Below are 15,180 nucleotides of genomic sequence, written 5' to 3' on the forward strand. Positions count from 1 at the left end.
GCACAAAGGAGGTTAAGAAAGCTGAGAAAGATTATGAGAAATCTTTGGCAAAGGAAGCAAAAAAAAACTGGAAAGATTTCATTACTATATAAACATTAGAAGCAAGGGGAGGAATCACATAAGTCCACTTGATATCGATGGTTCAACTGTTGATGATCCTGCTCAAGTTGCTGACAAACTGAATAAGTATTTTGTATCTACATTCACATGAGGAATTCTTATGGAAGTGGATGCCAGAAGTTTATGAACTTCTAACAGGGGGCTAAATGATATTGTAATAACTGACAGCAAAGTGGAAGAGAAACTGTTGAAGTTAAACATAATAAAAAGGCTGCTGGGTTAGAAGGGATGTATCCAGTTATACTAAGGGAGGTGGAAAAAGAGGTAAGCAAACCCCTAGTCATAATTATGAGAACATCTTAGGATTCAGGGGAAGTATCCACAAACTAGAGGTGTGCGAATGTATCCTTAATTCACAAAGGCGGATCAAAGGTGACACAAGCAATTACAGACCTGTCAGCTTAACTTCTGTTCCAATGAGAAATAACAGTCATTGATTAAAGAAGTAATTTAAGACCATCTAGATAGGAGTGCAGTTATACTTCAGAAACAACATGAATTTGTAAAGGGGAAATCTTGTCTGACCAATTCTACTGGACACTATGATGGAGTCATAAAAGAACTGGATGCAAAAAATAATTTTGATATTATATACTTGGATTTCAACTAAACTTTTGATACTGTTTCACATAAAAGACTGCTATACAAATTGGAGCATTGTGACATTAAGAGCGAGTTACTGATGTGGATGGTTCAGTGGTAGAAGATAGAGGGTGGTTATCAATGGACAATGCTCTACACGGACTAATGTTATCAGCAGAGTCCCCAGTGCTCAATGCTTAGCCCATTGTTGTTTTCTATATTTATTGATGATACTGATATTAATTGTGGATGATACAAAGATTGTCAGGGTGGTTAATGACAGTAATGAGGGTAAGCAAAAAGATCTGAACAAATTAGGCCGATGAGCTATGTTATGTTTGTTATTAGGGGCATTAGCAACTAAGGCCATATTGCTCCGTGAATATGCAGTGGTCATTCCCTGACCTTTCCGCATCCTCCATATTTGGTGTTGATGGGCTCGAACCCCGGTCTAATCAAGAAGCGTGTGCTGCGCACTGCTGCTCCTTCCCACCTGGCTATGGAGGCGCCGGCCGATGAGCTGAAACCCATATGCAAGGTACTGCATATGGGTAGCAGTAATTCCCGATTAATGTACCAACTATGCAGTACTACAGAGCAGTGGAAAATGAAAAAGACCTGAGGGCAATTGTGCAGTCAGATATGAAGTTTTCTGAGCAATATAGACAGTCTGTCAGGACAGCTGATGGAATTCGGTCTATGATATACATTAACTTTGCTAGCAAGGACAAGGAAGTGATTATCCTGTTGTATAAAAAAAACTCATCTTGAGTACTAAATATAGGTCTGGGGGCCTCATTTTAGGAAGGATAAAGTCTTGCTGCAATGGGTGCAGAGATGGGAAATATGATTGGTGAAAGGAATGAACTGGTGCTCTTAACAAGAGAGGCTTGAGTTCTGTAAATTGCAGCATCTTGAGATTAGGCTCCTGCGAGGTTATCAGATTGAGGTTAAGGCTCTGAACAGACTGAGCAAGCTCACTGTTGATGGCATTTTTTCTCTTTCTCAGGCTACACACATTTGGGGGCATAAATTGAAATTGAGTAAGGATGGTTGCAAAATAGATGCGAGGTCTGCCTTCAGCCAACACTGTTCGAACAAACAATAAACTACAGTTCACTGTTGGAACAAACTTCCATCTGGTGTTTCGGAAGTGGGCAGTTTGAATAAATTCAAGAAAGAAATAGACAAATAGTTTGATGGGTGATGTAGGAGGGCTTTTCTTTTTGCAGATGCTTTATAAGTTTGCTTCCTTGCATCATATGCTGCTAATAATAATACATGCACACAGATTTTTACAGAACTCAAAAGAGCTTTTTCAACTTTATTAAAACCACTGACTTGCAGTTGTACAAGCCTATCATTCAATGCTAACTGCTTGGCAAAAACTTTATTCATTATGATGAATGGTTATCTCACTTGGAACAGGCTTGTTTGAACATTTATTAGTTATTTGGAATTCCAAAATGAGTTGAATAAAGGGTCGATAAATAGATAGCTTGATAGGTCTAATCATGAAGGATGGCATAATTTTTTACTGTTCTCTAAGATAATTTAATCTTAGAATCTAGATAAACAAATGTTCTTGGAATAAATCCATGTTACACATCACACTAATAAATGCTGCTACAATGAAATTGCCTACATCACCACTACCATGCATTATTAAACTGATTAGACAATAAGATGCTAAAATGTATCTTTTTCAGAGTTTTTATTAGACCATTTTTGAACTAAATAATGCTTGTCTTTTGCTCAGCTGTCCCACTCACACAAAAAGAGCAATATTTAGCAAGCCTAGTTGCACAAAACCTTTAAAATACATATATTCTATATGTTTTTATCATAGTCAATACATTTTAAAAGTAGCTGCATATTTTCATAGAATTCTTTCTCTAGAACATCATCTAATCTTAATTTCCAGTTCCGATTCAAAGTAAAACAGCTTTTTAAGCAATGTAGTAAAAAATTTGTTTTTAGAATTTGCAGTCAGTTCCTGCACATATTACAAAATGACTCACTGCAGTGCATAAGAGAGCAACTCAACCAAGATCAAACTAACAGACACAGAAAGAGCTAAAAGACAGATGGGGGAAAGTATGATGCATTAGATATTTGACCAATCAGTGCACAATAATCAATGGTTAAGTGACATTTGATCTTACATTAACCAATAAATACATGCTCAATACTTTCAACCACATCTAAGAGAGATGTGGTTGAAAGTACTGAGCTAACTTTTTTCTTTTTAAGTATTTTTCCAAAAGAAGGTGGTGCTAGGTGATGTGAAATTTTTAACAGATTTTAATAATCAGGACATAAAAAACAGTAAAATCTATGGTGCTGAATCATTCTAGTGATTTCTTTCTATAACCTTTCTTTTCAATAAGTTACTAAAATATATTATTTTAATAGCACAATATTAAAAGCACTCCTATTTTAATTACCTGATCAAGTGGACCTACACTGAGCACAGACATCTCTCCAAACATTTCTATCCATCCACTTCCCAGGGCACAATCTTCATTCATACCTGAATTGAAACCCTTTACTCCCTTTCTGAACCACACCTAGACACAGTACACAATTTTAATTCAAATCTATGGCAGACAAATAAACATAAGGTAGTCTGTCATATTTAAACATATGCAAGTCTGAACAGTCATACACTAAGAACAATACATAACATGAAAACAATTTAAAAATAAGGGTATTACAAAAAAACAAAATTGCAAGTCTCGTGAAGTTAGAGCATTTGTTTAAAATAGCTTTTAAAAACAAATATTTATAAATAAATAATATTTATATAAAATAGCATTAGCATAGGCATACGACGCAAGAAAGCAAGCTTATGCAGCATCAGCCAAAAAAAAAAAAAAAAAAACCTCCCATTTCATCCCTCCATTCGTTCCAAATGCCTGTCCAGCTCAGCCTTAATTTTATTTAGGCTATTAGCTTCCACGACAAAAGATGGAAGCGTGTTCCACCGATCAACTACCCACTGGCTAAAAGCTAATTTCCGCACATGTATTCTACAACTATCTTTCCTCAATTTGAAACTGTGCCCCCTCAGGTCCTTAGTCTGAGCAAGACAAAGAATCCCATCAGCATTCAGCTTGCTCAAACCATTCAAGGCCTTATACACCTCAATCAGATAACGTTGCAGGTGCCTACTCTCCAGGTGCTGCAATTTGCAGAACTCAAGTCTTCCTTGGTAAAAGCACCCCCTTTGTTCCCCTCACCAATCTTGTTGCCCTTCTTTGTATTTTTTCTAGCAACTCTACATCTTAAAATGAGGCCCCCAGACCTGTACACAGTACTCTAGGTGTGGCCTGACCATTGCCTTGTATAATGGGATTATCACCTCCCTGTCCCTGCTATCAAAATTCCTATATATCATTGACAAGACTCCATGACCTGTACTGGCAACCCTTCTGCACTGCTCAGCGAACTTCATATTTGGCTGCACAATTACCCCCAGGTCTTTTTCACTTTCAACTTCCCTGAGTGTAGTACCACACATTGGTACATTTCTTTTCGGTTATTGCTACACATATGCAGTACTTTGCATTTATCAATGTTAAACTCCAGTTGCCACTTCTCAGCCCATTTTCCCAACTTATCTAGATCCAGTTGGAGTAACATACTGTCATTACTGTCGTTAACAACCCTGCCAACTTTTGTATCATCTGCAAACTTGGACATTAAACCTGATATACCTTCATCAATAACACTGATAAATATGCAAAACAAACAATGGGCCCAACACCGAACCCTGGGGAACTCTACTAATAACATTTGTTCATGAAGAGCAGTGTCCACTGATTAGCACTCTCTGTTATCTCCCACTCAACCATCCCTTTATCCATTGTAGCAGCTTACCCTTGATGCCATACTTCTCCAATTTGTACAGCAGTCAACCATGTGCAACAGTATCAAAAGATTTAATGAAATTCAAGTATATGATATCAAAATTATTTTTGGCATTCAGTTCCTTTGTGACCATATCATAGTATCCAATCAAACTGGTCAGACAAGAATTCTTGTCTGACCAATTCAACCTCCCTTTGACAAACCCATGCTGTGTCTTTACTATTACTGCAGTCTTGTCTAGATGATCCCGCAATGCTTCTTTTAACCATTGATTCCATTATTTTCCCCAGAACACAGGTTAAACTAACAGGTCTGTCTTGTGTCACCTTTTGAACCTCCTTTATGAATTGGCGATACATTTGCACCATCTCCAGTTCATGGGGACCTCCACTGAGTCCAAGGAAGCTCTCATAATTATGGCTAAGGGTTTGCTTACATCCTTTGCTGCCTCCTTTAATATAACTGGATTGATCCTGTCCACCCCAGGTGCCTTCCTTATGTTTAACTTCAACAATTTCTCCTCCACTTTACTCTCAGTTATTACAAAATCACTTATCTCCCTGTTAGTGTTTGATAAATTACTGGCACTCCCCTCATTGAATAACTCCTCATGTGTGAATGTAGATGCAAAATACTTATTCAGTTTATCAGCTACCTGAGCATGATCGTCAACAGCCAACCCATCTATGTTAAGTGGTCCAATCTGATTCATCTCTTTCCTTCTACAGTTTACATAAGTAAAGAACTCCTTGTTGTTTTTCTTTGCATCCTTTGCCAATGATTTCTCATAATCTGCCTTTGCCTGCCTAACCTCCTTTGTGACTTGATTACAGACTAGTTTATGCCTGCCATAGGCCATTGTTTTGCCTGATACTTTATATGCATCCCATAGATTCTTCTTCTCTGCCACTATCCTCATTAATTTATCTGACTCTCCATTTAGGCCTAAACTTGAACAGTATTTCTTAGTTGGAATGAAACACCAAGTAGCCTCCAAAATTAAGTTCCTGAAGGCTTCCTATTTAGAAATCACTGTTGATAACATCATCAGTTGATCCCGCTGTACAGAATTTAAAAACTGTTTGAGACCTCTGTAGTCACCTTTACGAAAGCAAAAGCCCTTCCCTTTAGCGTTGATGGTAGTTACATCTTTAAATAATTCCCACATCAATACATTATGATCACTGTCGCCCAGTGGTTCCTTTATCTGCAGATTCTTAATGCATGAAAAATCGCTACTGATAATCAGATCAAGAGTATTACTCCCTCTGGTTTCCTCTCGAACATGTTGCTGTAGAAAACAGTCATCCAATAAATCCACAAAAGTCTTGGTAATGTCTGAGTGACCAACCCACAAATTCCAGTCAATATCTGGAAAGTTAAAATCTCCAATTATAAGACATTCTGATTTACTGGCCCACTCTATTTCTCTGCACAATTGCTCATTATACTCATTAGATTTATTAAGCCTATAACACACACCTACTCTCATTTTTCCTTTCCCAGTGCTTATTTCACACCAAACAGACTCAACACTGCATTGTCCACCAGCATCAATTGGATGCACTTCCTTAAATTTTGTGTGTTTCTTAACTAACAGCATAACCTCTCCTCCGTTCCTATCCTGTCTATCCTTCCTACGATAGGCCTCTGTGTCGCCTGATACATAGTCCACGATGAGCAGTGTCCATTGATTACCACTCTGTCTTCTCCCACTCAACCACCCCTTTATCCACAGCAGCAATTTGCCTCCAATGCCACACTGCTACAATTTGTGCAACAGTATCAAAAGCCTTTCTAAGATCCAAATATATAATATCACAGTTATTCCCCGCATCCAGTTCTTTTGTGACTGCATCATAGCATCCAATCAAATTGGTCAGGCAAGACTTTCCCTTAACAAAACCATGCTGTGTCCGAGCTATAACTGAAGTCTTGTCTATATGATCCTGCAGTGCTTCTTTAACCAGTGCCTCCATTAACCTTTCTGGAACAGAAGTTAAACTCACAGGTCTATAATTATTGTGTCAGCCTTTGATTCTCCTTTGTGAATTGGGGTCACATTTGCACATCTGCAGTCTATGGGTACCTCCCCTGAGTCCAAGGAAGCTCTCATAATTATGGCTAAGGGTTTGCTTACTTCCTTTACTGCCTACTTTAATATAACTGGAAAGATCCCATCCACCCCAGTCTTTCTTATGTTTACCTTCAACAATTTCTCCTCCACTTTGCTCTCAGTTATTACAAAATCATTTAACACCCTGTTAGAGTTTGATAAACATCTGGCCCTCTCCTCCTTGAATATAAGAACAAAGATAGAGTAAAATGCAATGATCTTACATGAAGAAGAAGAAGAAAGAACATAGTGAGGTTTAAACCCTTGTGCACTTTATGTACAGTTGAGGTGATGAAAAATGTCAACTTTTTATCAAATATGAATCCCAAGAATTCTGTCTTAGGTACTACTGAATAGCATTTTCACCAAGCATCAAATCAGGTTCCAGATGAATATTATACTTGCAGTAAGACTCTAAAACTATTTGTCACAGCCCACTAGTAGAGGCAATGAATGGTTTGGTAGTTTTCCAATAATCTTCCCAATGTTGCTTGATTTGGAAATATACTTAAGTCATCAATACACAGCGAGCTGTACATAGCTGGAGGAAGCTGTTCCATAAAGGAATTTCCATAAAGGCCTGACGTAGCCCAGTGGTCAGGAGCGAGAGTGCATAGCACGCGTTCCTTGAGTGGACCGGGGTTCAAGCCCGTGACTACTAAATACGATAAATATTTGTATTGACGATTTATTGTAAACTCTACTGACTTGGTTGTCGTGCCGGAGTATAAACAGAAAATTTATTTATTTTTATTTAATTTACTTTAATGGCAAAAAAAGCATAATAAAGGTAATCCTTGAGCACTGCTTAGGCAGAAGCTATAAAGGTCTTTTAAAATACCAACTCTCCAAGTTGTAATCACATGATTTTTTCATATTGAAGAACATAGACATCAGGTGCTCTCATTTTGGAAAATATCTCAGATGTATGCATCCAGTCTAACTGAATGGAGTGGTTTCATCAAAAGCCAAAATGAATGTTGGCAATAAGATAATTTGCTTTTAAATACCAATGCACATTGACCATTCTCTCTCATATATTTTGTGCCAACAGCTAGTTAGAGTGATAGGATAACAGTTTATTGGAACTTTGAGATCTTTTCCTGGCTTAGAAAAGACAAGAATGACGGCCTTATTTTCAGGAGTCTGGAATTTGCTCCACCAGGAAGATTCTGTTATATAGAAAGAGTAGGTGATCCACAGATTTTTGTGAAAAGTGCTCAATCATTTATTAATGGATGTATCTGGTCCAACAACACCATTCTTAGTAAGAGTTGGAACTGTTTTTAACTCTTGTATGGTAAAATGGTCAAAAGTATAGGTAAACACTCACTGATATGATATTAAGTATCTGTCATTTTGATTTTTCAGAACCAGAAATTATATGGAGAAAAATGATGCTACTGAGATGTCAGAAAATGGTTTATGAAAGGTAAATACTGAGCATCCATTAATGTTCAAGGATTGATGAAGGGTAACATGTGCTTTCTATTCAATTTCCAGTTTTTTGTCCCAGGTCAACTCTGGGCTGTTCAACTGTGTAATAGACAAAATGGTTCCATGATTCCTTTTGGCCCTGACATCAGATATAATGAGCTTTAGCACAAACATATTTAAAGGCTATGAGACCAGCCATGGTGAGATATCGTCATAACATCCACCAAGCCTTGTTGGAAACTGCTTACTGCATGAATGATAAGCCCCCATCTGACTGTGATGATGTTAAGTGCTGCCACATGATAGAAAGCATTCCAGTCAGCATGATCAATCTTTCACCAAATTAACAAAAAACAAAAGACAAGGTCAAGAAAAGGATCAATGGTATAAAACATACTGGTACTATTATTACTACTCACATTTAAAAGGGAGAGGTAATTGTTAATAAGAATATGCTCTATGATGCAGCCCCTCACACCAATGGCACTACCACACAGGATACAGCATCCACTAAAATCCCATAATAATAAAACTGGAAAAGGCAACTGCATATTAAAATTATCAATGTCTATCGGAGGTATGCCAGTCCCAGGTTGCAAATTAGTTGGAGAAAACAGTTAATAGAAACCCAACTGCAAATCTACCTACTACTGAATACGTTAATAGTTGGTACATTACTCTGGAGTTACTGCTTTCCATAGGTAGTACTTTACATTTGTCAATGTTAAATTTCATTTGCCACTTCTCAGCCCATCTGCTCAACTTTTCTATATCCTGTTGCAACAGCATACTGTCATTAGCAACTCTGCCAATCTTCATATCATCTACAAACTTGGACATTAAAAATGATACACCATCATCAATATTAGCATTAGTAGAGGCATATGATGCAAGAAAGCAAGCTTATGCAGCATCAGCCAAAATAAAAAAACCACTCCCATTTCACCCCTCCGTTCATTCGAAATACCTGTCCAGCTGAGCCTTAAATTTATTTAGGCTATCATATTCCACAACAAGGGATGGAAGTCTGTTCCACCAACCAACTACCCGCTGGCTAAAGGCATATTTCCGCACATCTATCCTACATCTGTCTTTCCTCAATTTGAATTTATTCCCTCTCAGGTGATTATTTTAAGCAAGAGGAAGAATCCCATCGGCATTGAGCATGATAAAATGTAAGAGCAATCCTTCGTTCCATTCACTAATCTTGTTGCCCTTCTCTGTACTCGTTCCAACAGCTCCGGATGCCTTTTTTATGTTTATCCTCAACAATTTCTCCTCCACTTTCCTCTCAGTTATTACAAAATCATCTAGCTCACTACCAGTTTAACTCACCTCTGGCATTCCCCTTCCTGAATAACTCCTCATGTGTGTATGTAGATGCAAAATACTCGTTTAGTTTGTTAGCCACCTGAGCAGGATCATCAACAGTTCAACCATCAATATCCAGTGGACCAATCTGATTCATTCCCCTCTTGCTAGAGTTTACATATGTAAAGAACTCTTTTCTGTTTTTCTTTGCATCTTTTACCAAGGATTTCTCATAATCTGCCTTTGCCTGCCTAATCTCCTTTGTGACTTGGTTACAGACCAGTTTATATCTATCATAGGTTTCCATGTCACCCATTGATTTTTAGGTATCCCATGCATTTTTCTTCTCTGCCATATGTCTCATTAGTTCATCTGACATCCATTTAGGCCTAGACCTTGACTCTCACTTTTTTTTTCACTTTTTTTGTTTGTTAGGAGCATTAGCAACTAAGGCCATATTGCTCCGGGATATGCGGTGGTCATTCCCTGACCTTTCCTCATCCTCCATATTTGGTGGTGACGGGCTCGAACCCCGGTCTAATCAAGAAGCGTGTGCTACGCACTGCTGCTCCTTCCCACCTGGCTACGGAGGATCCTAAACCTTGAACAATATTTCTTAGTTGGTATGTAAAGCCTAGTAGCTTCCAAGATAAATTCTTTGAATGCTTCCCATTTTGAATTTGCTGTTGGTGACATAATCAGTTGGTCCCACTGTATAGAATTTAAATATTGTCTCAGACCATCGTAGTTGCCTTTACGAAAGCAAAAACCCTTCCCTTTACCCCTGATGGTAGTTACCTCTTTGAGTAAATCCCACTTCAGCACACTGTGATCACTGCCACCTAGTGGTTCCTTTATCTGCAGATTCTTAATGCATGAAAAATCACTACTGATAATCAGATCAAGAGTATTACTCCCTCTAGTTGCCTCCCGAACATGCTGATGTAGAAAACAATCATCCAATAAATCCACAAAAGCCTTGTTAGTGGTGTGAGTGACCAACCGACAAATTCCAGTCAATATCCGGGAAATTAAAATCCCCCATTATAACTCTGATTTACTGGCCCACTCCATTTCCCTGTACAGTTTTTTTATTATACTCATCAGAGTCGTTAGGCCTAAAACACACTCCTACTCTTAATTTTGATTTCCCAGTGCTTATGACAGACACACACCAAATTGACTTGACACTGCACTGTCCAGTTATGTTGACTAGCTGTACCTCCTTGGAGTTTGTGTTTCTTAACTAATAGCATAACCCCTCCTCCTCCCTTCCTGTACATATTGTACTCCCCAAATTCCAGTTCTACATTCCTTATAGGTGTGACACCATGTTTCTGATATCCCAACAATATCTGCCTTTGATGTTTTGACTAACACCTCAAATTCATCAAATTTCTTTACCAAACTCTGGTGTACATTATCTGCCTTTGATGTTTTGACTAACACCTCAAATTCATCAAATTTCTTTACCAAACTCTGGTGTACATGCAAGTAAACATTCACCTGTTCCTATTCTTAGCTACTCTAACATAATCCTTGTGTTTACTTGTACCACAATAACTTCCAGCAGTCTCTGAAATCCCCTGCATCTTGTTTTCCAGGCTGCTGCTCATTCCAATAGAAGCAGTGCAAGAATCACTTTCACCCTGCCAGCAGCTACTGTTAATCTATTAGTCCGTGTATCCCCCTAATCTAGCAGTTTTCCGACTCACCTAACACTGCCTCGATAGCATCAGCAAATATTCTTGCACCCTTTCTATTTAAGTGTATCCCATCCTTATAGAAGCAGTCTATCCTGTTAACAAGCACAGACCAGACTGAAAAAAATTCTACCCCTTGAGCCTTGCACAATCTCTCCAGGGTCAAATTGATCGACAAGGCTCGCATCATATACTCCCTCTTATCATGTCTGGGCAGAATTGCAGACACTTTCAAATTCAACCCTAATTCACGGCTTTTTTTCAACAGTGACCTGTGCTTGTTTAGTAATTCCTCCAGTCTCCTACTCTTAATGTCATTAGTGCCAACGTGTACAACAATATCACCTTTTTTCCCATAAAAGATGATATCTGTTCTACAATGTCATCAACCTTTGCCCTGGCAGACATACCCTGGTCCTGTTCCACCTATCCATTTTACACAATATGTTCCCCGATTCCCTGACAACAGAGTCACCAATAACTACAAGTTCCTGTGGTACCAGCGCATTCTGCCTTGGGGGTTGCTGCTGCTGTGTGGGCAGCTGAGAGCTTGATGGGCCCCTCTTAGATCCTTTGAGGGTATCCACTCTGTCCTACAAGCTCTCACATAAAGGCCCATAACAATGCTGAGTTGTCGATTGATTTCCTCAAGCTCCTTACATCATGCACACACAAAGACATTCCCCTTGGAAATATCATGTCCCGTACCTGACTGCTCCACAACATCAAGCAAGAAGTGCATTTTAAAAGGCTGTGATTCGGAGGGCAACTGCCTCCCTCAGTTCTACCCTGAGCCACAGCGCTCCCATTAGCTTGAGCCTCTTGCTTCGCTGCTCTGGTCTGAGTCATGATTTAGATTTAATTTCAATAAAATTTAATTTCAGTACAAAATTATAACCCTAAACGTATATCCCAATGCAATTATAACAATATATATATCTATTTTTTTTTTCAGCATCGAGTGTTATCTCCGAGATTCATTATATAACTTCCGTTCAAGTTATGTATTAATTAATAATGTTACGTTTGCAAAATCTAAATCATTATTTAGTTAAAAAAGTAGTTATTAGTGGTGTTCCACAGAGTTCGGGTTGGGCCCCTTGTTGCTTTGTATATTTATCAATGATATTGATGAAAGTATATCAAGCTTATTGTCCAAGTTTGCAGATAATACAAAAGTTGACAGGGTTGTTCATAACAGTAAGGACAGTAAGCTGCTGCAACAAGATCTGAAAAAGTTGGGTAAATGGGCTGAGAAGTGACAAATGCAATAACCCCAGAGAAATGTACCAACTGGGTGGTGTTACACTCAGGGTAGTTGAGATTAAAAGAGACCTGGGAGTTATTGTGCAGTCAGATATGAAGTTTTCTGATCAGTGGAGACAGGCTGCCAGAATAGGTCATAGGGACTTGTCAATGATAAACATCAATTTTGATAGCAGGGATAGGGAGGTGATTATCCCCTTGTATAAGGCAATGGTCAGGCCACAACTTGAGTACTGCATACAGGTTTGGAAATCCTCATTTTAGGAAGGATGTAGAGTTGCTAGAACAAGTACAGAGAACGGCAACAAGTCTGGATAGGTCAACAAATTGGTGCTCTTATGAAGAAAGGCTTAAGTTCTGCAAATTGCAGCATCTGGAGACTAGGCACCTGCAAAGTGATCTGATTGAGGTGTATAAGGCCTTGAATGGATTGAGCAGGCTCAATACTGATGGGATTATTCCTCTTGCTCAGATTACAAACCTGAGGGGGGGGGGCAGAGATTGAAACTGAGGAAAGACAGTTGCAGAATAGATGTGCGAGAATTTGCCTTAGCCAGCAGATGGTGATTGCTGGAAAAAACTTCCATCTGTCATTGTGGAAGTTGAGAGCTTAAATAAATTTAAGGAAGAACGTTTGGAGCGAATGGATGGGTGAAATGGGAAGTTTTTCTTTTTTTTGGCTGATGTTGTATAAGCTTGCTTTTTTGCATCATGTGCATCTCCTAATGGAGATGTATCTCCTGTAATCAAAAGCAAATGACCTCATGCTTTTGCAAAAGGGCCTTAATTTCATCCATATTTGGATGAGCCAAGGTATTAAATTATAGAAGAATACTTAGTCTTAACTGTGTCTACAGTAATGTCAAGAGTGTTGTCAACAGAATGGCTGAATTTGAACTCCTGGTTAGGACAGCTAATGCTGACATAAGAGAAACATGATGCCGGCATAAAATTGGGATTACAAGTTCCAGTATGGTATGTAGAATGAATTTAGGAAATATTGAGAAGATAGGAGGCATGGTAGTGTCATACTTCTTATGAAAAGCAGTCTGAGCACAAAGAGCTTTTGCTGAGTCTAAAGTTAAAAGCTATGTGGCATGAATTTAGTGGTATAATGTATATATAAGCAAAGGTATAATGAGAGCGGGAGTAACCTATAGGCAGGAAGAGTGTGAAAAGCATGACGAGAGTCTTCACATGCATCATTCCTCAATTTGAATTTATGCATCCTCAGGTGCACATTCTGAGCAAGAAGAAGAATCTCATCACAAATGTGCTTGCTCAATCCATTCAAAGCTTTAATAACTCAATCAGATTGGCTTGTACCTTTCAGTGCTCTTCTCTGAACCTGGCTGCTACATCCTTCCTAAAATAAGGATGGATGTAGCAGTTAGGTTCCACATCCTTCTAAAATAAGTCGTCCAGACCTGTACGCAGTATTCAAGATGTGGCCTGACCATTGCTTTATACAATGGAATAATCACCTCCTTATCCCTGCTAGCAAAATTCTTGCATATCACTGACAAAATCCTATGTACTGTCTCGGTAGCTTGTCTGCACTGCTTAGAGAATTTGATAACTGACTTCACAATTACCCCCAGTTCATTTTCATTTCTCACAACTCTGACTGTAGTACCACATAATGGGTACGTTAATCTTGTATTACTGCTACATATATAGTACTTTGCATTTGTCAATGTTAAACCTTAATTGCCATTTCTCAGCTCAACTGCCTCATTTATCTAGATCTTGTTGTAGCATACCATCATTCTTCTTCTTCTTCTTCTTTGGTCCTTAGCTGGCAGCTGGGGGAGGCGGTTGGCCACGCAACCAGTATGCTGCTGTAGGTGCCGCAGGGTTTCGGACTTGCTCTGTGATGTTCTTCCATACCTTACGATCCATGGCGTCAGTCCTGGCCTGGTTAAGGTCGAGACGTCGGTTCTTCAAGTCATTTTCCACTTGCTTGGCCCACGTTTTCCTAGGCGCGGTCCGTTGGATGCTCCATTGGGTGGGTCGTTGTCTCCAAAGGAGTGTGGATGGTATTCTGTTCGTGTCCATTCTACATACGTGGCCAAACCATCTAAGCCTTCGCTTCTGGATTTGGTCGGCAATGGTTGGTTGCTGTTGGCATCTGGCGCGGATGGTATCATTAGTGATGCGGTCGCGAAGAGAGATGCCCAAGATCTGCCGCAGGCATCGCATTTGGAATACCTCAAGCTTGTTCAAATCTAACTTGAGACAAATCCATGTTTCCGACCCGTAAAGAAGAATGGGCAGGATCAAAGTCCGGAAGAGTCGGATTTTAGTCTTTGTGGAAATGTTGGTCCTCTTCCACAGACACCATTGGAGCGAGGCGAACGCAGTGGCCGCCTGTCCAATTCTGCTGTGGATTTCCATGGTGGATGCAACTTTCTTCTCCTGGACCAGCGACCCAAGGTATTTAAAGTCCTGCACTTGCTCGATCTGGACGCCTTCGAGATGGATGGTGGCTTGCGACCCATCTGTTGTCAGGGCCTTTGTCTTACCAGCATTGATCTTCAAACCGTATGGCTGGGCAATGCGGGCAATGTCATAGAGGATGTCCGTGGCTTCAGCGTCGTTACCGCCAAGGATAGCACTATCATCAGCAAACATCAGGTCAGTCACATAGTGATCCTTGTCATATTGTATGCCCTGTCTGTTTCTGAATGCTTGCCTCATAATGGCGTCGACCACGATGTTGAAAAGCAACGGGGAGGCTACATCCCCTTGGCGGACTCCAGTTTGGATGGT

The 15,180-nt window shown here is 39.4% G+C and overlaps 1 protein-coding gene across 7 annotated transcripts in view; it reads right to left on the reverse strand.

Moving 5' to 3' along the window:
* The window catches only part of Pex23 (tectonin beta-propeller repeat-containing peroxin 23), an 851,062-nt gene that overhangs the window by 631,946 nt on the left and 203,936 nt on the right, over positions 1-15,180 (reverse strand). For all 7 annotated transcript variants that reach the window (XM_090377810.1, XM_090377813.1, XM_090377811.1 and 4 more), the window contains one exon: positions 3,150-3,272. In XM_090377810.1, coding sequence (XP_090233936.1) covers positions 3,150-3,272 — 123 coding nt within the window. The remainder of the gene's footprint in view (positions 1-3,149; positions 3,273-15,180) is intronic.

Source organism: Mastigoproctus giganteus, chromosome 7 (assembly GCF_048544385.1).
Source record: "Mastigoproctus giganteus isolate SK-2022 chromosome 7, ASM4854438v1, whole genome shotgun sequence".
NCBI classification, from domain to species: Eukaryota; Metazoa; Arthropoda; class Arachnida; order Uropygi; family Thelyphonidae; genus Mastigoproctus; species Mastigoproctus giganteus.